At 41.2% G+C, this 22,434-nt stretch overlaps 2 protein-coding genes across 5 annotated transcripts in view; both read right to left on the bottom strand.

Annotated features, from left to right (window-relative positions):
• Positions 1-5,544: 5,544 nt before the first annotated feature.
• dync2li1 (dynein, cytoplasmic 2, light intermediate chain 1) lies at positions 5,545-12,252 on the bottom strand. 3 transcript variants are annotated; one of them, XM_071394311.1, is made up of 13 exons: positions 12,109-12,252; positions 11,710-11,845; positions 11,015-11,049; positions 10,851-10,920; positions 10,679-10,767; positions 10,355-10,550; positions 10,179-10,247; positions 8,194-8,271; positions 7,855-7,934; positions 7,613-7,683; positions 7,388-7,485; positions 7,189-7,284; positions 5,545-6,263 (listed from the first exon to the last, which is right to left on the bottom strand). In XM_071394311.1, exons 1-13 carry the CDS (start codon positions 12,120-12,122, stop codon positions 6,201-6,203), a joined length of 1,095 nt encoding a protein of 364 aa, XP_071250412.1. In that variant the 5' UTR covers positions 12,123-12,252; the 3' UTR covers positions 5,545-6,200. The 3 variants fall into 3 exon arrangements, with proteins under 3 accessions (XP_071250412.1, XP_071250413.1, XP_071250414.1); XM_071394312.1 differs by having other exon boundaries at positions 11,710-11,842; XM_071394313.1 differs by lacking the exon at positions 8,194-8,271 and having other exon boundaries at positions 6,031-6,263.
• A 1,431-nt stretch (positions 12,253-13,683) lies between these two features.
• The window catches only part of LOC139571437 (centrosomal protein of 170 kDa-like), a 72,393-nt gene continuing 63,642 nt past the window's right edge, over positions 13,684-22,434 (bottom strand). For both annotated transcript variants that reach the window (XM_071394309.1, XM_071394310.1), the window contains 6 exons: positions 18,683-18,941; positions 17,652-17,853; positions 16,600-16,850; positions 16,398-16,491; positions 16,203-16,254; positions 13,684-16,035 (listed from right to left, as the gene is read on the bottom strand). In XM_071394309.1, the coding sequence (XP_071250410.1) occupies positions 15,779-16,035; positions 16,203-16,254; positions 16,398-16,491; positions 16,600-16,850; positions 17,652-17,853; positions 18,683-18,941 (1,115 nt within the window). In that variant the 3' untranslated portion in view covers positions 13,684-15,778. The remainder of the gene's footprint in view (positions 16,036-16,202; positions 16,255-16,397; positions 16,492-16,599; positions 16,851-17,651; positions 17,854-18,682; positions 18,942-22,434) is intronic.

Below are 22,434 nucleotides of genomic sequence, written 5' to 3'. Positions count from 1 at the left end.
TTACAGCCTTATTCTAAAATGTATATAAAAAATAGAAAATACTCATTAATCTACACACAATACCCCATAATGATGAAGCAAAAACTGGTTTTTAGAAATTTTTGTTCATATATAAAAAAAAAAAAACTGAAATATCACATGTACAGAAGTATTCAGACACTTTACTCATTACTTTGTTGAAGCACCTTTGGCAGCGATTAAAGCATTGAGTCTTGGGTATGATGCTACAAGCTTGGCACACCTGTATTTGGGGAGTTTCTCCCATTCTGCTCTGCAGATCCTCTTCTCTGCAGGTGCCAGCTACTCCTGCGTTGTCTTGACTGTGTACTTAGGGTCGTTATCCTGTTGGAAGGTGAACCTTCGCCCCAGTCAGAGTGCTCAGGAGCAGGTTTTCATCAAGGATCTCTCTGTAATTTGCTCAGTTCATCTTTGCCTTGATCCTGACTAGTCTCCCAGTCCCTGAAAAACATCCCCACTGCATGATGCTGCCACCACCATCCTTCACCGTAGGGTTGGTGCTAAGTTTCCTCCAGATGTGACGCTTGGCATTCAGGCCAAAGAGTTCAATCTTGGTTTCATCAGACCAGAGAATCTTGTTTCTCATGATCTGAGTCTTTAGGTGCCTTTTGGCAAACTCCAAGCGGGCTGTCATGTGCCTTTTACTGAGGAGTGGCTTCTGTCTGGTCACTCTACCATAAAGGCCTGATTGGTGGAGTGCTGCAGAGATGGTTGGTTCTTCCATCTCCACAGAGGAACTCTGTCAGAGGGACAATCAGGTTCTTGGTCACCTCCCTGACCAAGGCACTTCTCCCCTGATCGCTCAGTTTGGCCGGGCAGCCAGCTCTAGGAAGAGTCTTGGGGGTTCCAAACTTCTTCCAATTAAGAATGATGGCAGCCATTGTGTTCTTGGGGACCTTCAATGCTGCAGACATGTTTTGGTATCCTTCCCCAGATCTGTGCCTTGACACAATACTGTCTCCGAGCTCTACGGACAATTCCTTTGACCTCATGGCTTGGTTTTTACTCTGACATGCACTCTCAACTGTGGGACCTTATATAGACAGGTGTGTGCCTTTCCAAATAATGTCCAATCAATTGAATTTACCAAAGGTGGACTCTAACCAAGTTGTAGAAACATCTCAAGGATAATCAAAGGAAACACCTGAGCTCAATTTCAACTCCAATAGCAAAGGGGCTGAATACTTATGTCAATAAGGTATTTATGTTTAGAAATATTAATACATTTGGAAAAAAATCTAAAAAACAGTTGTTGCTTTATTATGGGGTATTGTGTATAGATTGATGAGACATAAACTATATTTAATCCATTTTAGAAATAGGCTATAACGTACCACAATGTGAAAAAAGTCAAGAGGTCTGAATACTTTCGGAATGCACTGTAAATGTGACGTCTCTACTGGAAGTATGGCAACAAATCTAGTAAATGATTCTGACAGTATAAAGAAGTAATACTACTGTAATGCTGTTATTACTTAAAGGTATATTGTTGTATATCTAATGTATTTCCACACTCGCAGAAAGTGACATCCCAGTATGTTGCAATCTGTTGGGATCTCCTTATAAAAATAAATAATTTGTTTTTCTTTCTTGTTGTAAAAAAGTCAAGTAAACAATCTTTTTCAAAATAGCCTACTTGTAACAGTTGTGTTAGAGCCGATTTGGACATATTTGTATAAAAGACTGAACATACTGAGCTCCATGTACATTTGTGTAAATATATTAAATGTTAATGTTAATGAAATATTAGGTACGTACCTTTATGATTTATATTTACCTGATTGAGATATATTCATTTGTTGTTAGTGTAACTCAGTTTTTGGACCCCCCTCTTGCCCATTCATTGTACTGTGTTAATTGTGTTAGTATAAAGGCAGGAAGTTGGGCCTTCGGGGGGAGGAGTCCTTGCTAGATGCGGGAGCGGTATAGTTTTTTGACCATACAGACATACAGTGGGGAGAACAAGTATTTGATACACTGCCGATTTTGCAGGTTTTCCTACTTACAAAGCATGTAGAGGTCTGTCATTTTTATCATAGGTACACTTCAACTGTGAGAGACGGAATCTAAAACAAAAATCCAGAAAATCACATTGTATGATTTTTAAGTAATTAATTTGCATTTTATTGCATGACATAAGTATTTGATCACCTACCAACCAGTAAGAATTCCGGCTCTCACAGACCTGTTAGTTTTTCTTTAAGAAGCCCTCCTGTTCTCCACTCATTACCTGTATTAACTGCACCTGTTTGAACTCGTTACCTGTATAAAAGACACCTGTCCACACACTCAATCAAACAGACTCCAACCTCTCCACAATGGCCAAGACCAGAGAGCTGTGTAAGGACATCAGGGATAAATTGTAGACCTGTACAAGGCTGGGATGGGCTACAGGACAAGAGCCAAGCAGCTTGGTGAGAAGGCAACAACTGTTGGCACAATTATTAGAAAATGGAAGAAGTTCAAGATGACGGTCAATCACCCTCGGTCTGGGGCTCCATGCAAGATCTCACCTCGTGGGGCATCAATGATCATGAGGAATGTGAGGGATCAGCCCAGAACTACACGGCAGGACCTGGTCAATGACCTGAAGAGAGCTGGGACCACAGTCTCAAAGAAAACCATTAGTAACACACTACGCCGTCATGGATTAAAATCCTGCAGCGCACGCAAGGTCCCCCTGCTCAAGCCAGCGCATGTCCAGGCCCGTCTGAAGTTTGCCAATGACCATCTGGATGATCCAGAGGAGGAATGGGAGAAGGTCATGTGGTCTGATGAGACAAAAATAGAGCTTTTTGCTCTAAACTCCATTCGCCGTGTTTGGAGGAAGAAGAAGGATGAGTACAACCCCAAGAACACCATCCCAACCGTGAAGCATGGAGGTGGAAACATCATTCTTTGGGGATGCTTTTCTGCAAAGGGGACAGGACGACTGCACCGTATTGAGGGGAGGATGGATGGGGCCATGTATCGCGAGATCTTGACCAACAACCTCCTTCCCTCAGTAAGAGCATTGAAGATGGGTCGTGGCTGGGTCTTCCAGCATGACAACGACCCGAAACACACAGCCAGGGCAACTAAGGAGTGGCTCCGTAAGAAGCATCTCAAGGTCCTGGAGTGGCCTAGCCAGTCTCCAGACCTGAACCCAATAGAAAATCTTTGGAGGGAGCCGAAAGTCCGTATTGCCCAGCGACAGCCCCGAAACCTGAAGGATCTGGAGAAGGTCTGTATGGAGGAGTGGGCCAAAATCCCTGCTGCAGTGTGTGCAAACCTGGTCAAGAACTACAGGAAACGTATGATCTCTGTAATTGCAAACTAAGGTTTCTGTACCAAATATTCAGTTCTGCTTTTCTGATGTATCAAATACTTATGTCATGCAATAAAATGCAAATTAATTACTTAAAAATCATACAATGTGATTTTCTGGATTTTTGTTTTAGATTCCTTCTCTCACAGTTGAAGTGTACCTATGATAAAAATTACAGACCTCTACATGCTTTGTAAGTAGGAAAACCTGCAAAATTGTCAGTGTATCAAATACTTGTTCTCCCCACTGTACATACAGAAATACAGACAGACAGACAGGTCATATTATATTATGTATTTGCATTTCAAGTCATCTCTGCTTTAAGTTGATTGGAGAATACCTTTTTGTTAGATAAGAAGAATAAACATTTTTTGTTGCACCATATCCCTGGATCTCATTGAATGTTTGGCCGTTTGGAAACGTTGAGTGTGGACTGTATGCGTCCGAAACAACCCCGCTTCAGGCTTGGGCAGTGGCTATGGTAAAGAGGAAAGGAAGCCACTACAAGTTGTATGTATGAATAGGAACATCTATGTAGAGTTGAAGTCTGAAGTTTACATACACTTAGGTTGGAGTCGTTAAAACTCGTTTTCAATCACTCCACAAAATTCTTGTCAACAAACTATAGTTTTGGCAAGTCAGTTAGGACATCTACTTTGTGCATTACACAAGTAATTTTCCCAACAATTGTTTACAGACAGATTATTTCACTTCTAATGTTACAATTCACTGTATCACAATTCCAGTGGGTCAAAAATGTACATATACTAAGTTGACTGTGCCTTTAAACAGTTTGAAAAATTCCCCAAAATTATGTCATGGCTTTAGAAGCTACTGATAAGCTAATTGACATCATTTGAGTCAATTGGAGGTGTACCTGTGGATGTATTTTGGATGTATTCCTACCTTCAAACTCAGTGCCTCTTTGCTTGACATCATGGGAAACTCAAAATAAATCAGCCAAGACCTCAGAAAATAAATTGTAGACCTCCACAAGTCTGGTTCATCCTTGGGAGTAAACGCCTGAAGGTACCACGTTCATCTGCACAAACAATAGTACGCAAGTATAAAAAACATGGGACCACGCAGCCATCATACCGATCAGGAAGGAGACACGTTCTGTCTCCTAGAGATGAACGTACTTTGGTGCGATAAGTGCAAATCAATCCCAGAACAACAGCAAAGGACCTTGTGAAGATGTTGGAGGACACAGGCACAAAAGTATCTATATCCACAGTAAAATGAGTCCTATATCGACATAACCTGAAAGGCTGCTCAGCAAGGAAGAAGCCACTGCTCCAAAACAGCCATAAAAAAGCTAGACTACGGTTTGCAACTGCACATGGGGACAAAGATCGTACTTTTTGGAGAAATGTCCTCTGGTCTGATGAAACAAAAATAGAACTGTTTGGCCATAATGACATTCATTATGTTTGGAGAAAAAAGGGGGAGGCTTGCAAGCCAAAGAACACCATCCCAACCATGAAGCACGGGGGTGGCAGCATCATGTTGTGGGAGTGCTTTGTTGCAGGAGGGACTGGTGCACTTCACAAAATAGATGGCATCATGAGGTAGGAAAATTATGTGGATATATTGAAGCAACATCTCAAGACATCAGTCAGGAAGTTAAAGCTTGGTCGCAAATGGGTCTTCCAAATGGACAATGACCCCAAGCATACTTCCAAAGTTGTGGCAAAATGGCTTAAGGACAACAAAGTCAAGGTATTGGAGTGGCCATCACAAAGCCCTGACCTCAATCCTATAGAAAATCTGTAGGCAGAACTGAAAAACCGAGTGCAAGCAAGGAGGCCTACAAAGCTGACTCAGTTACACCAGCTCTGTCAGGAGGAATAGACCAAAATTCCCCTAACTTATTGTGGGAAGCTTGTGGAAGGCTACCCGAAACATTTGACCCAAGTTAAACAATTTAAAGGCAATGCTACCAAATCCTAATTGAGTGTATGTAAACTTCTGACTCACTGGGAATGTGATGAAAGAAATAAAAGTTGAAATAAATCATTCTCTCAACTATTATTCTGACATTTCACATTCTTAAAATAAAGTGGTGATCCTAACTGACCTAAGACAGGGATTTTTACTATAATTAAACGTCAGGAATTGTGAAAAACTGAGTTTAAATGTATTTGGCTAAGATGTATGTAAACTTCCGACTTCAACTGTATGAAGCCAAAACAATCAATATGAAATGTTCTACAGTATATGATAATGAAGTCTGTACAGTTTATTAAAAGACTGGATAGGTATCTGCCATGGCTGAAGTCTGTACAGTTTATTAAAAGACTGGATAGGTATCTGCCATGGCTGAAGTCTGTACAGTTTATTAAAAGACTGGATAGGTATCTGCCATGGCTGAAGTCTGTACAGTTTATTAAAAGACTGGATAGGTATCTGCCATGGCTGAAGTCTGTACAGTTTATTAAAAGACTGGATAGGTATCTGCCATGGCTGAAGTCTGTACAGTTTATTAAAAGACTGGATAGGTATCTGCCATGGCTGAAGTCTGTAGTTTATTAAAAGACTGGATAGGTATCTGCCATGGCTGAAGTCTGTACAGTTTATTAAAAGACTGGATAGGTATCTGCCATGGCTGAAGTCTGTACAGTTTATTAAAAGACTGGATAGGTATCTGCCATGGCTGAAGTCTGTACAGTTTATTAAAAGACTGGATAGGTATCTGCCATGGCTGAAGTCTGTACAGTTTATTAAAAGACTGGATAGGTATCTGCCATGGCTGAAGTCTGTACAGTTTATTAAAAGACTGGATAGGTATCTGCCATGGCTGAAGTCTGCCGTTGCTTTAGAACATTCTGTTGTTTTGATCTCATTGGATGAGAGAGCTGATGAGTCCATTAAATTAGGTCTCCAGTTCCAGGCCTTTCCAAGACTTGGACGCGTTTCTCCTGTACTGATCCAGTTCCTGTAGAAAAGACAGAAGGCACAATGTTATCATGAGTGTTCTGGGTTCATTCTACATGGTTTATCTATCCTATAGAATCCTATAGTGTTAAAACCATGTCAGGATACCATGCAAGACGACTGTCAAACAACGTAAGCAGTATAACAGAAAGCTGTTCTGGATGCTGAGCTCAGGGTTCAGCTGACTGATTCAGTTAGGTGATACATCTGACATGCTGTATATGACAGAGAGTCAATCAGTATTGCTGGTAAAAACATATGAACTCAGTGTGACCCGGAACTGAATTCTGACCTCATAAAAACCCATCTATAAAGGTTGCATCTGAAGCAAGTTCCACCGATTGGCTCTGTCTGGGTTTCTAGACTCATCTATCAAGGTACATGTTTGAGTCTTTAGTATCCACATTCTGTATACTGGCATGGATTCAGTACCCCAGCCTCTCAACTCCTATTGGCTGACTCCACCCATCACATGATCCCTGTCCAATGGAAGTGCTATCTGATTCAGTGACAATAAAACATCATCTGGACTCTTACAGCCAGATACACACCTGAGGTTACTTTAGTTCAGGGTTATTACGGGGCAATGCAGTGTAACTGGGCTTACTAGAAGACAAGCAGTGTAACTGGGCTTACTAGAAGACAAGCAGTGTAACTGGGCTTACTAGAAGACAAGCAGTGTAACTGGGCTTACTAGAAGACAAGCAGTGTAACTGGGCTTACTAGAAGACAAGTAGAGATGTTTGAGCTAGATTAGAAGAACATGATAATCTTGACAGTCTCCATGGACCCATACAATGTGTGCTGTAGCCAACTCTTCTAACCCTAGGGTTGCGTTTACACAGGCAGCCCAATTCAGATTTTTTTTCCACTTTTGCTTTTGACCAATCAGATCAGAAACATTGGAGTTAAGACAGGGTTCATACCGTGTCTTTCTGGGCCCTCATGGAGTCAATCTGGGGCTCACTATACTGGGGGTCCTTTGCTGGGTCCTTCAGCTCTCTGTGGTGGTCACTGGTGTTCTGGTGGACGACACGAGTAATGGATCAGTATCACACACACACATATATATATATTAACCTGTGTGTGTGAATGAGAGGGTATTTGTCCGTATGCAGGAATTACCTCAGGAGGGAAAACGACCTCAAACACTTTCTTCCACAGATCTAGAGGGTTTTTAGCATGAAGAGTCCCAATGTCCACATCTGTGGTTGGGGGAGAACCTGGAGAGTAGTGACATCAACTGTGTCATGTTACAATAACACACACAGTATCAGTATGATAAACAGTAGGGCACTTTAACAATGCCATAATGATTGTTACCACAAGGGGGTGCTAAACACAACTCACCTATCTGGCTGAGAGAGTCCATCCCAGCAGGAATGATTAGAGGCTTACTGAGGTCAGAGGACATAGATTTCCTGTCAGTATAGGAGGAAACATGTACATCTGTGTTAATGTTGAATGACAGTGGACATTAATTATACTGAGCCTAAGTCTAGTCCTCTCAAATTATGACAAATTGTGGCACTGTCAAACTGTGGCATTGACAAACTGTGGCATAGACAGATGGAGGGTACAACAGCTCTTACCCCTTCTCTGTCCCGAATCCTAGTTGTGTGAATAAGCTCTTAGTTTTGGACATCAAGCTCTCAGACTTGCTGCTGGTAAACTACAGGTGAAAGGATGGACAGATGGTGTAGATAATAGACAGGTGAAAGGATGGAACAATGGTGAGGGAGAGAGAACAGACAGGTGAAAGGATGGACAGATGGTGAGGCAGAAATAATAGAACATCTTGTGTAATGAAACGATACCATCACTCATACATAGCACTTGAGATACTTGTTTGATATAGCCTACAGTGAAATACTGATATGCATAGGCACATTGGCAACTGTGATTATGACTATTAGCACTACGGTTCTTACAATTAAAGAAGCTGCGTAGTAATGAGAAATAAACCGAAGGGTCTTGCAGATCACCTTCCTCTTCTCCGAGTCAAAGTCCTACAAAGAAAATGTATTTATCCGTCAAATACGCTAACTTTTCCACAAAACCAGAAATCAACAGAAATAGCCAACAATTGTAAACAAATCCAACAACTACATTCTTCAGGGTGAATATACACTACCGGTCAAAAGTTTGGACACACCTACTCATTCAACGGTTTTTCTTAAATTTTTTACTATTTTCTACATTGTAGAATAATACTGAAGACATCAAAACTATGAAATAACACATATGGAATCATGTAGTAACATAAAAAGTGTTAAACAAATCAAAATATATTTTATAGGAGATTCTTCAAATAGCTAACCTTTGCCTTGATGACAGCTTTGCACAGTCTTGGCATTCTCTCAACCAGCTTCACCTGGAATGCTTTTCCAACAGTCTTGAAGGAGTTCCCACATATGCTGAGCACTTGTTGGCTGCTTTTCTTTCACTCTGCGGTTCAACTCATCCCAAACCATCTCATTTGGGTTGAGGTCGGCGGATTGTGGAGGCCAGGTCATCTGATGCTGCACTCCATCACTCCCCTTCTTGGTAAAATAGCCCTTACACTGCCTGGAGGTGTGTTGGGTCATTGTCCTGTTGAAAAACAAATGATAGTCCTACTAAGCCAAAACCAGATGGGATGGCGTATCACTGCAGAATGCTGTGGTAGCCATGCTGGTTAAGTGTGCCTTGAATTCTAAATAAATCACATAGGTCACCAGCAAAGCACCCCCACACCATCACACCTCCTCCTCCATGCTTTACGGTGGGAAATACACATGCAGAGATCATCCCTTCCTCCACACCGCGTCTCACAAAGAAGAGGTTGGAACCAAAAATCTACAATTTGGACTCCAGACCAAAGGACACATTTCCACCGTCTAATGTCCATTGCTCGTGTTTCTTGGCCCAAGCAAGTCTCTTCTTATTATTGGTGTCCTTTAGTAGTGGTTTCTTTGTAGAAATTCGACCATGAAGGCCTGATTCACACAGTCTCCTCTGAACAGTTGATGTTGAGATGCGTCTTACTTGAACTCTGTGAAGTATTTATTTGGGCTGCAATTTCTGAGGCTGGTAACTCTAATGAACTTATCCTCTGCAGCAGAGGTAACTGTGTCTTCCATTCCTGTGGTGGTCCTCATGAGAGACAGTTTCATCATAGCGCTTGATGGTTTTTGCAACTGCACATTTTCTGTATTGACTGACCTTCATGTCTAAAAGTAATGATGGACTTTCATTTTCTTTGCGTATTTGAGCTGTTCTTGCCATAATATGTACTTGGTCTTTTACCAAATAAGGCTATCGTCTCTATACCCCCCTACCTTGTCACAACACAACTGATTGGCTCAAATGCATTAATAAGGAAAGAAATTCCACAAATTAACTTTTAAGATGGCACACCTGTTAATTTAAATGCATTCCAGGTGACTACCTCATGAAGCTGGTTGAGAGAATGCAAAGAGTGTGCAATGCTGTCATCAAGGCAGGTAGCCTAGTGGTTAGAGCGTTGGACTAGTAACCGAAAGGTTGCAAGATCGAATCCCTGAGATGACAAGGTAAAAATCTGTCGTTCTGCCCCTGAACAAGGCAGTTAACCCACTGTTCCTAGGCTGTCATTGAAAATAAGAATTTGTTCTTAACTGACTTGCCTAGTTAAAAACATTTTTAAAAAAGGCAAAGGGTTGCTATTTGAAGAATCTCAAATACAAAAAATATGACTTGCTTAACACTTTTTTTGGTTGCTACATGATTCCATATGTGTTATATCATAGTTTTGATGTCTTCACTATTATTCTACAATGTAGAAAATAGTGAAAATAAAGAAAAACCCTAGAATGAGTAGGTGTTCAAAAACTTTTGACCGGTAGTGTACTTTTTTATATCAATACCTCTCAGATGAGTAGAAAACATATCTCACCTGAAATATATCAAACTTGCTGCCAATAATCAGCAGTGGAACAGGGAAGGGGTTGATCAGCTCTCTGTCCTGTTGGGAGACTCATAGTTAATATCCTATGTAGCAAAGACTCCTTTTACATTAATAATGCTGTGCTTTTTTTAAATCATAACTACTAGAAAAAGTTGTTGTCTTACCGGGTGGTCTTTAGGGAGGACCATTAGGGGTCTGTTCTGGGCCTGCTGCTTGGACCCAGCTTTGGACTCTAGTGTCCTTTGTGGCTTGGAGCAAGCTTTCTCCACCTGGGTCCGTGTTGTCTGAAGCAGCCTCTCCATGGTTCCCCATAGAGCATTGGGCTTGGACAGGTCCAGAACCAGCACCACAGACAGAGACCTGATAAATCACACACAAACCTCTTTACTTTCATCAGCACAATGTCTCTGCAGAGTGGCTTTAGAGAAGAGGGCATGTGATGAACTACTCATTTAAGAAGCAGTTTAGGTAGTGGGACTGGGACTGACCTAACATTCTGAGCAGTGATGGGGATCTGAACCAGGTCTGACAGGGAGGTACCTCCTCCCAGCTCCCACAGGTGAGCTATGTCTTTGGGCTGGAGGAGGAGAACAACAGGTCAGACTGATAATCACACACTATCAGCTCCCTGGAATTGTACAAATGAAAGCGGTGTCATACAGTGTTGTGTCCTCGCGCCCGTCTACCAAAGGTGTACTCCAACGCTAGAGTTGGTTTAGGAGGTTCATCCCTAGAAGAGAACAACATATAATTCACAGAAATAGAGACAGCTATACTAGTATCTCACTATAAAAATACATCAGTGGTACTGAGAATAAACTCACCTGTCGAGGCACCGGAGCAAAATTGTAGTTTTACCCTAAGAGGGGGGAATATGATTATCAAGGATATCAACCACCCGAGCCACTGCCTGTTCACACAGCTACCATCCAGAAGGCGAGGTCAGTACGGGTGCATCGACGCCGGGCCTATCTCAAGGCCATCAGACTCCTAAACAGCAATCACTAACTCAGAGAGGCTGCTGCCTACATTGAAACCCACTCACTGGCCACTTTAAGAAATGGATCACAAGTTACTTTATACAATGCACTGTAAATATTGCCACTTCAAAATGTTTACATATCGTACATTACTCATATCACATGCAAATACTGTAATTCATACCATCTATTGCACCTTGCCTATGCCGCTCAGCCATCGCTCATTCATATACTTACATGTACATATTCTCATTCACCCCTTTAGATTTGTGTGTATTAGGTTGATGTTGGGGAATTGTTAGGTATTCCTGCACTGTTGGAACTAGAAGCACAAGCATTTCGCTACACTCGCATTAACATCTGCTAACCATGTGTATGTGACACATAAAATTGATTTGTAGGTTACTGCTGTGCTGGAACAAAAGCCTTCACACCCAGTAGCTCTCCAGGACCAGATTTAGAGAACCCGGATCTCACTATTAGGAGGACTGTTAGCTAGTTTCTCCAGACACACAGTCATAAAGATGGCTACAGCTTACCCCTGCTTTATTCCCAATGAAGAACACGGTTCTCTCGTTGAGTGACCCTGGATCAACTCCGCCATCCTCCTCCCTTCCTGTCCCGTCCTCCCGACTCTGAACCTCCGCAGAGGCCAACTCCCATAGCGTGTCACTACTAGACAAACGTCACGATGTAACCTTATTTGTTCATTCTGATAGTTTGTTGTCTCCCAAAACAATGTTGTTAATAGCTGGGTAGCTAGCTAACATTCGCAAGCGTAACATTATATAAAATATACTGGTAACTAGCTAAAACCCGTTTAACTGTGGTTAAATGGTTTGCTAAAAAGGACGGTCCTCTGCTGCTAGTTAGTTAGCTAACGTTAGTTTAGAAAAACATGCAAAATTAGAAGACCAAAGTGGCAAACAAGATCTTACCTTATTTTTGGCATTGACTACCTTTAAATTAAATGTAAAGACTTGAGTTTGATTGCCCCGTTGTTTGAAAATATGAAGGTCTAGCTTGACGTTTACATATCAGTCGCCTCGGATCGGTAAACGTTGCGCTGGGCAACGTCGCAGTTCGATGATGGAATTGAGCACTTTGCCCAAAGGGTTTGTGGGAAAGGTAGTTTCAAGAGTCAGAGACTAACGTTAGATGAAAAAGATAATAATTTACAGGGTGATCCACAGTAATTCTGTACTTTTTGGTGATGGAAGGATGTACGGTTTTAGAACCATAAGGACCTTATCTTTCATATTAGCGAGAAATAAAACATATATTAAAAGTTTAAAAAAGGAGACACACCTTGATAGGGATTATGGTTAGTGTTCCCACACAGCCAGATCTCCAGAAAACAGACGGAAGACAAGAGACGACCACCTGTGCTAATTAGCTATCTAGCATGTTATGAACACCTGTGTCTAACCTTAACTGGGGAAGTGTAGTTTGGTCGCATGGAGGCTCCATAGCTGTATGGATCTGTAACTGCTACAGTGTAGTTTAGTAGGATGGAGGCCGCTATAGCTGTATGGATCTGTAACTGCTACAGTGTAGTTTAGTAGGATGGAGGCTCCCATAGCTGTATGGATCTCTAACTGCTACAGTTAAATATTACTTTTTTTTAAAGGATTCTTCCTCGCTGATGAAAGATAAGGGCCAAATGTTTCAAAAGCCATATTGATGTTATTAAAAGTTAAAACACTGCGTCGGGATTATAGTTCACATGAGGCAGTCGTGGACGAAGCTAACGGCTGAGAATTATTTACGAACCCGAGTCTTCCAAGAGTGCAATGTTACCCCTGCTTAGCTAAATCCCAGGCAGTAGCTCACAAGTCTTGGAAGTCAGCAATGAAGTTTTCAAGTTACATATCTCGAAAACTTGATTGCTGATAAGCAAAATATTTTGGAACTATGTCAACAATGAACTAATGAAACAAATACCAAAATACAGTTTTTGGAGTATTCCTTTAAGTAGGCTAGTTTTAGGGGTATATTTTTAGGGGTATATTTATATTTGTGACAACTTTTGCTTTTACTCCTGTACATTCCTAAAGGAAATTTTACTCATACATTTTTCCTGATAAAAAAAAAAATGCTACGGCAGAGCAATTATGGATGGCCGTCTGCGCTATTTAAATGTCCTTTATATCAAATAGTTTCTGTTACAGGTGCATAGGTTACACAACATGATTATTAGGAGAGATGGAGACCTCTCAGACCTTGTGGACAAATCCAAAACGGAGGCTGCAAAAATAGAGATGATTGATTTGGACATGATGATTATACCTAAAAAAGTGCATTGAGCAGAAAAGTGCATAAATGAAAGGTGAAAAACTAAATTCAAATGTTTAGGTATCAAACCATCATCAGTGTTAAGGTGAGCACACAAACCAGTCTAAAAATTGCTCAGTATGAAAACGTATGAGTCACCATGAAATAGGTGTGCAAACTATAACTCATTGAATACCAACCTGTCTTGTTTCTACAGCAAAAATCCATGTAAATAAGGGAAGAATCTAAACTTTTTATTTCATTGAAAAAAAGTAACATAACAAAAAACATGAATTGCAACAATAAAATACATTGAATTAACAAAATAAATAAAATGGTGGTTTATACAAAACATGAAACAGAAAAGTAAAACACTGATAAGATGTGTAAACTTTCAAATGAACAAAAAAAGTGTACCGAGCACTTCAGTATTCCCATCACTTTCTTTTTTTAATGTAATATACTGACAAACATGATGGTGTGCAGAGGATAGGTACAGAGGCATCTCATTCTGATATCAGCTGTTCCATTTAGGTTTTTGGTTTTGTCCTTTTGAATCCTAAAACCACTCACGGTGACACTAGAAGAGCCTTTGACACATTTGACAAATTATACAATTTCAGCCCACTCTTGATGATTCCTCATCTTTAAAAAACATTATGCCATTTTACTATTCAAACTGGGCACTTAGTGACATCAAAGTCTGTATACGAAGCAGAAAAGATGGAGCATGTCTTCTGGTACCTAACTTCACTATTGCTTAAGTATCTAAATACTGTTGCACTATCTTGAATACATTTTATTCTAGGACATATAACTTTACATGAAAGGCTTGTAAAATGGTCAGGCTAACCCTCCAAAAGGGAACTAAAGAGAAGCAGCAAACACAGTGAGGATGTCAAGTCTATACACACATACTGTATGAGTACATGAAAACACCCTCCCTTATGGAAATGTAGAATAGTGAGCGATTCAATGTCAGTAAAAGGCTTGCTATAGAAGTCTTATGATCCTCATTCATATATGTAGTAATGACAGTGGTTACAGCTAATGCAACGTTGACAGTAACTTCTTTCTTTAATGACAGTGGTTACAGCTAATGAAGCTTTGACGGTAACTTCTTTCTTTAATGACAGTGGTTACAGCTAATGAAGCTTTGACGGTAACTTCTTTCTTTAATGACAGTGGTTACAGCTAATGAAGCTTTGACGGTAACTTCTTTCTTTAATGACAGTGGTTACAGCTAATGCAACGTTGACAGTAACTTCTTTCTTTAATGACAGTGGTTACAGCTAATGAAGCTTTGGCGGTAACTTCTTTCTTTAATGACAGTGGTTACAGCTAATGAAGCTTTGACGGTAACGTCTTTCTTTAATGACAGTGGTTACAGCTAATGAAGCTTTGACGGTAACTTCTTTCTTTAATGACAGTGGTTACAGCTAATGAAGCTTTGACGGTAACTTTGTTGCAGTCATGTTGTTTCATACAATTTCAAAGACCAATTTAAAGTCCTTGTAAATCAACACTAAACAGACAGAGGTCCTTTTGGTAGAAGACCAACCAGCTCTCTCCAACAAAGGCCATTCAGGGTGTACATCTTATAAACTATTATGGACTCATGTTACTGTATAAAGTACTACAGTAAAGAGGAGGGATTCAGAACAGTCCAAGATGAAAAAGATCCGGTCGACGTCACATTTTCGTTTTCACTTCCAGTTTACAAAGATACCGCATAGTCATAACAGGAAAAATATCAAGTAATGCCAATCATATGAAATATGTAATTCAGGTCAAGGACCAGGCGTAAGGGCTCTACTCAATGTCTACGCAAACGGAGCCAACGGAGGTCCGTTTGCGTCGCGTTCCAAAAATGAATCGTTTAGACTACATACAAGCATTACTGTACTGTAACATAGTTTAACATGCTACTGTAACAGTCTTAAATAGTTTTTAACAGTAAAAACATTTTTTCATGAAAATTGCATTTTACCATATAAGATTCTCTGGGTACAGAATTGCTCGGAGAAGTTGAAATTCAGTATTTTAGACAAATGTGTGCAGAAAATAGATAGAAAACAGATTACCAGCAAAACAGATACATTATCATTCAAAATACAATAAGTAACATTTTGAGTTTGCTCCACTGTACACTTATTTCACGTTTATTTTATTCACGATTATTTCACATTAAAAAAAAACTCTTTACTGTTAGCTTTGGTAGGTTACTGGTTATAGGGTGGTGGATGTTCATTCTGAAATATTCCCGAAAGAGGGGAAAATGTTCTATGAGGCAGGTGTTCTATATACGAAGCATCGCAGAGGGTGGGAACCTCCTCACTTCTGAGTGATGGCACTCTCTTCTCCACTGGGGTGGATGCGGTTGAAGTGCGGGCTTCCCAGGTCTCTGGCTGACACAGACCCTGACCCCTCAGTGGGTGCCGAAGAGGCGGTGTAGCCCTTGGCTGCAGGGCCTGGGAGGGTCTTCTGGGGCCCCTGAGAAGCAGGAGAGGGCTTGGGTGTAAGGGGGCTGGTCAGGTCAAGGCTGCTCAGGGCATCCAGGGTGCCTTCAGGATCCACCATGACATTTATCACTGTATGAGAAATACAGGAGAATGGTTGAAAAAGATGAGCTTGTGTTTGGTTGTGATCATATATGTTGAAGCAGGTGGAATGCATGTAGTGAAACTAATGTGTGTATAAGTCTGAATCTATTTGCAATGCACACTCCTCTTAGCGGTGGTCTGCCGCGCTCTCACACCTTGTAGCTGCTTCTCCACTCTCTTCAGCTCCAAGACGATAGAGGAGATGTTCTACTCCAAGAGAGGTAAAGGGAAGTCGTGGCATTAGAGAGGAATAAAAGTATCTTCCTTATAAAAATTGCTTTGTTATGATGCATTATTATTATTTTTTAACAATAATGAAAAAATACATGTACAACCTGTTTTTTCCTTACCTTGTTGGAGGTTTTGAGGAGTGGTATGTCGCTGTCAGATCGGAGTTTGCTCTCAATCTCATCCCAATTCCTGTCCTTGTCTTTGAACAATATTCTGGAAAAATCATAGTTCATAGAGCTAAGACTTGCTTTGCTAACATCTCCTTGATCTCTTGTGAATGTCAGATATAGAGATAAACAACATAAAGAGCTTGATTGTTACCGTATTTTTCCTGCTGTTTTGTCAACAGACTGTCTGATTTGGGCTGACAGCTGAGAGACAGATGTGAGCAGCAGACTGTCCAACACCGCCTCATCTCTGTTCCATGTGCGTCTCTGGAGGACACAGTCCAGGCTGTCTGGGGCGCGGGGGCGGCGCTCCACAGGGTGTCCGTTTATCTCAGGGGCCTTGTTCTGCACCATGGGAGGGATCTTCCTGAAGTTGAGGCTCTCGTCAAACACACAGTCAATCAGCTATGAGGGGAAGAGGAAGTGATGAGGGCCAGTTATATGTGGCATCTGTATGATGCTGTGGTTTCCACAACTTAACCACGACTGGAGCATGTTATACTGTATCTACTCGGTATTAATGTATACTATCACCATGCTACAGATTATCCAGATTATCATAATATGAGTTAGATTAATTAGGTATTAAAGAAGTTAGCAGAGAAAGGTCAATGAAAGCTCGTTAAGAACATTTTAATATACACACTTTAGTTATATCTGAACAGTATATAGCATACTCAAAATGGGATAGAGGAAAGCTCAAAGCATAATGCCAGTTCACAGTCCACACCTTCTGCAGCTGATCAAAGCATAATGCCAGTTCACAGTCCACACCTCCTGCAGCTGATCAAAGCATAATGCCAGTTCAGTCCACACCTCCTGCAGCTGATCAAAGCATAATGCCAGTTCACAGTCCACACCTTGTGCAGCAGATCAAAGCATAATGCCAGTTCACAGTCCACACCTCCTGCAGCTGATCAAAGCATAATGCCAGTTCACAGTCCACACCTTCTGCAGCAGATCAAAGCATAATGCCAGTTCACAGTCCACACCTTGTGCAGCAGATCAAAGCATAATGCCAGTTCACAGTCCACACCTTCTGCAGCAGATCAAAGCATAATGCCAGTTCACAGTCCACACCTTGTGCAGCAGATCAAAGCATAATGCCAGTTCACAGTCCACACCTTGTGCAGCAGATCAAAGCCAAAGTGATGCTGAAGCAGTATGTTGAGCATTAGTAGTAGAAGGAAGGAAGAAGTCAAACACCTTTTGCAAGCCCTCCTGCGTGCCTTCCTGCGTGCGGCCTACCACTTCGTGGGTGTCAATGGTGGAACCGGGTGTGGTGGCGGCGGTGCTGACCGTGGTGCTGGGAGCCGTGCCAGAGGAGCTGACCGAGTCGATCTCTCCGGCCACATCGTGGATCTCCCGGGCGAGGATGGCCAGGTCCTTGGTCAGGTCTTGACTGATCCTACGCACACAGGGAAATAACCAGACAGGTTGCTGCAACACTTCTCTAAATCAGTACACACAGATATCTCACAATGATACAGTATTACCCAAGACTACTCATTAGACATTGAGGAACTTCTGTATGTCAGCCTCAACAAAAAGCACTTAGCCTACTGTATAATCAATTGACACAGCACATAGAACCATTCTAAAGATTGACAATTGTCTAACCTACATCTAGAGGCCGAAGTGAATTGACAATATTCACTTGTAAACGACAATATCCTACACGGGCATTGTATGCAGGGAACCTGAACAAAAAACAATTTACACTAAGAGATGCTTGCGATAACATAACGTTATCTTCCATTACTTTCAATCTCCTTGTCTGATGTAGGTCCTTTCTTTTGTAAGAAATATCTTGTGCTTGCTCTGAGGCAGTATGAATCTGTCCTTTTCTCACCTCTGTCTGCCCAGTTCAGTCTCCCTGATCCAAATCCAATCAGTTTTCCACTTTTTTTGTGGAAACAATGTTGATTCAAGCAGTTTTTGCCCAGTGGGATGGTTCTATCTCATGACCATCATACTATGTGAAAGTCCCTGCTGAGTCGGGAACAATTTATTACAGCTTGACAAAACAGAGCACCTCAGTTAGAGTGGACTAACTAAAGATCACAATTGTTTAATGAGAGTGAAAACACTAACCTATTCCTGGGGATGCTCTATCTCCAGATCATATTTACCACCTGTGCCATGTCCATGAGGCATATAAACTGAACTGAGCTTCCTTGTGTGTGTGTGTGTGTGTACACATGCCGTCGTGTGTATAAGCTTCAGTAGATGAGTACCTGGCAATCTCCTCGCTGTGAGCGGTCCAGTCCTTGACGTACTCCCCCTGTTGTTCTCTCATGCGGTGTTTGAGGACCACGCCTCCAGGGCCAACCTGACCAGAGTTAAGGCTGCTGGTGGAGCCCCCCAGTCTGGTACCCCTCAGGACCGGGTGTGGGCGCAGGGGGCGCCCGGGTTTGGGGGAAGTCCTGTTGGAGCCAAACTCCTCCTCGGAGGTGGATCCATACTCTGGGGGCAGCCGTCTCCACCTGTTAGAGGCTAAGGTCAGGGAGAAAGATACAACACAATTATCTCTTGATAACTGTATTTGAGGTTATTTCAGTCATTCAAAAAGCAGCGGATGCTCACATTGTCTAAAGCATTCTATCTTAAAGCAAGCCAAGCAGACTTCTGTAACTCTTATCTCTACACAAATCATGACAAGATAGATGTGGTTTTAACAGTGGCATATAAAGATCTCAACACAAACCATGACAAGATAGATGTGGTTTTAACAGTGGCATATAAAGATCTCAACACAAACCATGACAAGATAGATGTGATTTTAACAGTGGCACATAATGATCTCAACACAAATCATGTTTTTTTTGTTTTTTTTTACACCTTTATTTAACTAGGCAAGTCAGTTAAGAACACATTCTTATTTTCAATGACGGCCTAGGAACGGTGGGTTAACTGCCTTGTTCAGGGGCAGAACGACAGATTTTTACCTTGTCAGCTCTGGGATTCAATCTTGCAACATTACAGTTAACTAGTCCAACGCTCTATCCACCTGCCTCTCATTGCACTCCACGAGGAGCCTGCCTGTTACGTGAATGCAGTAAGAAGCCAAGGTAAGTTGCTAGCTAACATTAAACTTATCTTATAAAAAACAAATCAATCAATCATAATCACTAGTTAAACTAGTAATATCATCAACCATGTGTAGTTATCTAGCGTGTCCTGCGTTGCATATAATCGATGCGGTGCGCATTCCCGGAAAAAGGACTGTCGTTGCTCCAACGTGTACCCAACCATAAACATCAATGCCTTTCTTAAAATCAATACACAGAAGTATATATTTTTAAACCTGCATATTTAGCTAAAAGAAATCCAGGTTAGCAGGCAATATTAACCAGGTGAAATTGTGTCACTTCTCTTGTGTTCATTGCACGCAGAGTCAGGGTATATGAAACAGTTTGGGCAACATGGCTCGTTGCGAACTAATTTGCCAGAATTTTACGTAATTATGACATAACATTAAAGGTTGTACAATGTAACAGCAATATTTAGACTTATGGATGCCACCCGTTAGATAAAATACGGAACGGTTCCGTATTTCACTGAAATAATGAACGTTTTGTTTTCGAAATTATAGTTTCCGGATTTGACCATATTAATGACCTAAGGCTTGTATTTCTGTGTGTTATTATGTTATAATTAAGTCTATGATTTGATAGAGCAGTCTGAGCGGTGGTAGGCAGCAGCAGGCTCGTAAGCATTCATTCAAACAGCACTTTCGTGCGTTTTGTCAGCAGCTCTTCACTCAGCTTCAAGCATTGCGCTGTTTGACTTCAAGCCTATCAACTCCCGAGATTAGGCAGGTGTAACCGATGTGAAATGGCTAGCTAGTTAGCGGGGTGCGGGCTAATAGTGTTTCAAACGTCACTCGCTCTGAGACTTAGTCTGAGACTTAGGAGTAGTTGTTCCCCTTGCTCTGCATGGGCCGCGGCTTTTGTGGAGCGATGGGTAACGCTGCTTCGAGGGTGGCTGTTGTCGATGTGTTCCTCGTTCGAGCCCAGGTAGAAGCGAGGAGACAGACGGAAGCTATTGTATTGGCACAAAAGTGTTGGAGAAGAAAGTAAAAGTGCAATATGTGCCATGTAAAAAAGCTAACGTTTAAGTTTCTTGCTCAGAACATGAGAACATATGAAAGCTCGTGGTTCCTTTTAACATGAGACTTCAATATTCCAAGGTAAGAGGTTTTAGGTTGTAGTTAACTTCTTATGGCTGAAGGGGCAGTATTGAGTAGCTTGGATGAAAGGTGCCCATTGTAAACAGCCAGCTCCTCAGTCTCAGTTGCTACAATATGCATATTATTATTAGTATTTGATAGAAAACACTCTAAAGTTTCTAAAACTGTTTGAATTAAGTCTGTGAGATTAACAGAACTCATATGGCAGACAAAAACCTGAGAAGTTCCACTGCCTGTTCGTATTTTTTCTGGGGGTGCCATATTTTCAACCAAGCTTTTATTCAAAATACAGAGACATATGAATTCGTTTTCACTTCCTACGGCTTCCACTAGATGTCAGCAGTCAACAGAACTAAGTCTGATGACTCTAATGTGAAGGGGGGTCGAAGGAGACAGAATTTAGTATGAGGTCCCATGAGGTGACCATGCATTCAACACGCGCGTTCACGTGAGAGACAGCTCCGTTCCATCTCTCAATTGAAGTCGATGTAGTTCTCCGGTTGGAACGTTATTCAAGATGTATGTTAACTACATTCTAAAGATTGATTCAGTACATTGTTTGCCATGTTTCTACTGACTGTAACGAAACGTTTGGACATTTCGTCACATTATAGTGGTCACGCTTTGAGACTTTGGTTAGGGTTTTGGTAAACAATTCGAAAGTAGCTAATTTGACATAAATAACGGACATGAACGAACAAATCAAGCATTTATTGTGGACCTGGGATTCCTAGGACTGCATTCTGATGAATTCCTCAAAGGTAAGGAAACATTTATCATGTATTTTCTGGTTTCTGTTGAGTCCAACATGGTGGCTAATTTGGCTAATCACCTGAGCTCCGTCTCAGATTATTGCATGGTTTATATTTCCGTAAAGTTTTTTTGAAATCTGACACAGCGGTTGCATTAAGGAGAGGTATATCTATAATTCCCTGTGTATATATGTATTATCATCTATATTTATGATGAGTATTTCTGTTGAAACGATGTGGCTATGCAAAGTCACTTGATGTTTTTGCAACTAGTGAATCTAGTCGCATCAATGTAAACTCCGATTTTTTTATATAAATATGAATTTAATCAAACAAAACATGCATGTATTGTGTAACATGAAGTCCTATGAGTGTCATCTGATGAAAATAATCGAAGGTTAGTGATTAATTTTATCTCTATTCTGGTTTTTGTGAAGCTATTTTTAGCTGGAAAAAATGGCTGTGATTATTGTGGTTTTGTGGTGACCTAACATAATCGTTTGTAGTGCTTTCGCTGAAAAGCCTATTTGAAATCGGACACTTTGGTGGGATTAACAACGAGATTACCTTTAAAATGATATAAGACACATGAATGTCTGAGGAATTTGAATTATGAGATTTCTGTTTTTTGAATTTGGCGCCCTGCACTTCGACTGGCTGTTGTCATATCGATCCCGTTAACGGGACTTCAGCCATAAGAATTAATATAGTATTTATAGGACTTTTCTCTCTATACCATATGTATTCCATATACATTTGACTATTGGATGTTCTTATAGGCACTCTAGTATTTCCAGTGTAACAGTATAGCTTCCGTCCCTCTCCTCGCTCCTACCTGGCCTCGAACGAGGAACACATCGACAACAGCCACCCTCGAAGCAGCGTTACCCATGCAGAGCAAGGGGAACAACTACTCCAAGTCTCAGAGCGAGTGACATTTGAAACGCTATTAGCGCGCACCCCGCTAACTAGCTAGCCATTTCACATCGGTTACACCAGCCTAATCTCGGGAGTTGATAGGCTTGAAGTCCGGGAGTTGATAGGC

The sequence above is a fragment of the Salvelinus alpinus genome, chromosome 3 (assembly GCF_045679555.1).
Source record: "Salvelinus alpinus chromosome 3, SLU_Salpinus.1, whole genome shotgun sequence".
Taxonomy (NCBI): Eukaryota; Metazoa; Chordata; class Actinopteri; order Salmoniformes; family Salmonidae; genus Salvelinus; species Salvelinus alpinus.
Note: the sequence above shows the minus strand (reverse complement) of the source record. Positions and strands in the feature narration are given on the sequence as shown.

Coding starts and splice junctions, on each gene's coding strand:
- dync2li1 (XM_071394311.1), bottom strand. Junction 11,050..11,709: donor TCATTGGGAATAAAGCAGGG/GTAAGCTGTAGC, acceptor CCCCCCTCTTAG/GGTAAAACTACAATTTTGCT. Junction 10,921..11,014: donor TTGCTCCGGTGCCTCGACAG/GTGAGTTTATTC, acceptor GTTCTCTTCTAG/GGATGAACCTCCTAAACCAA.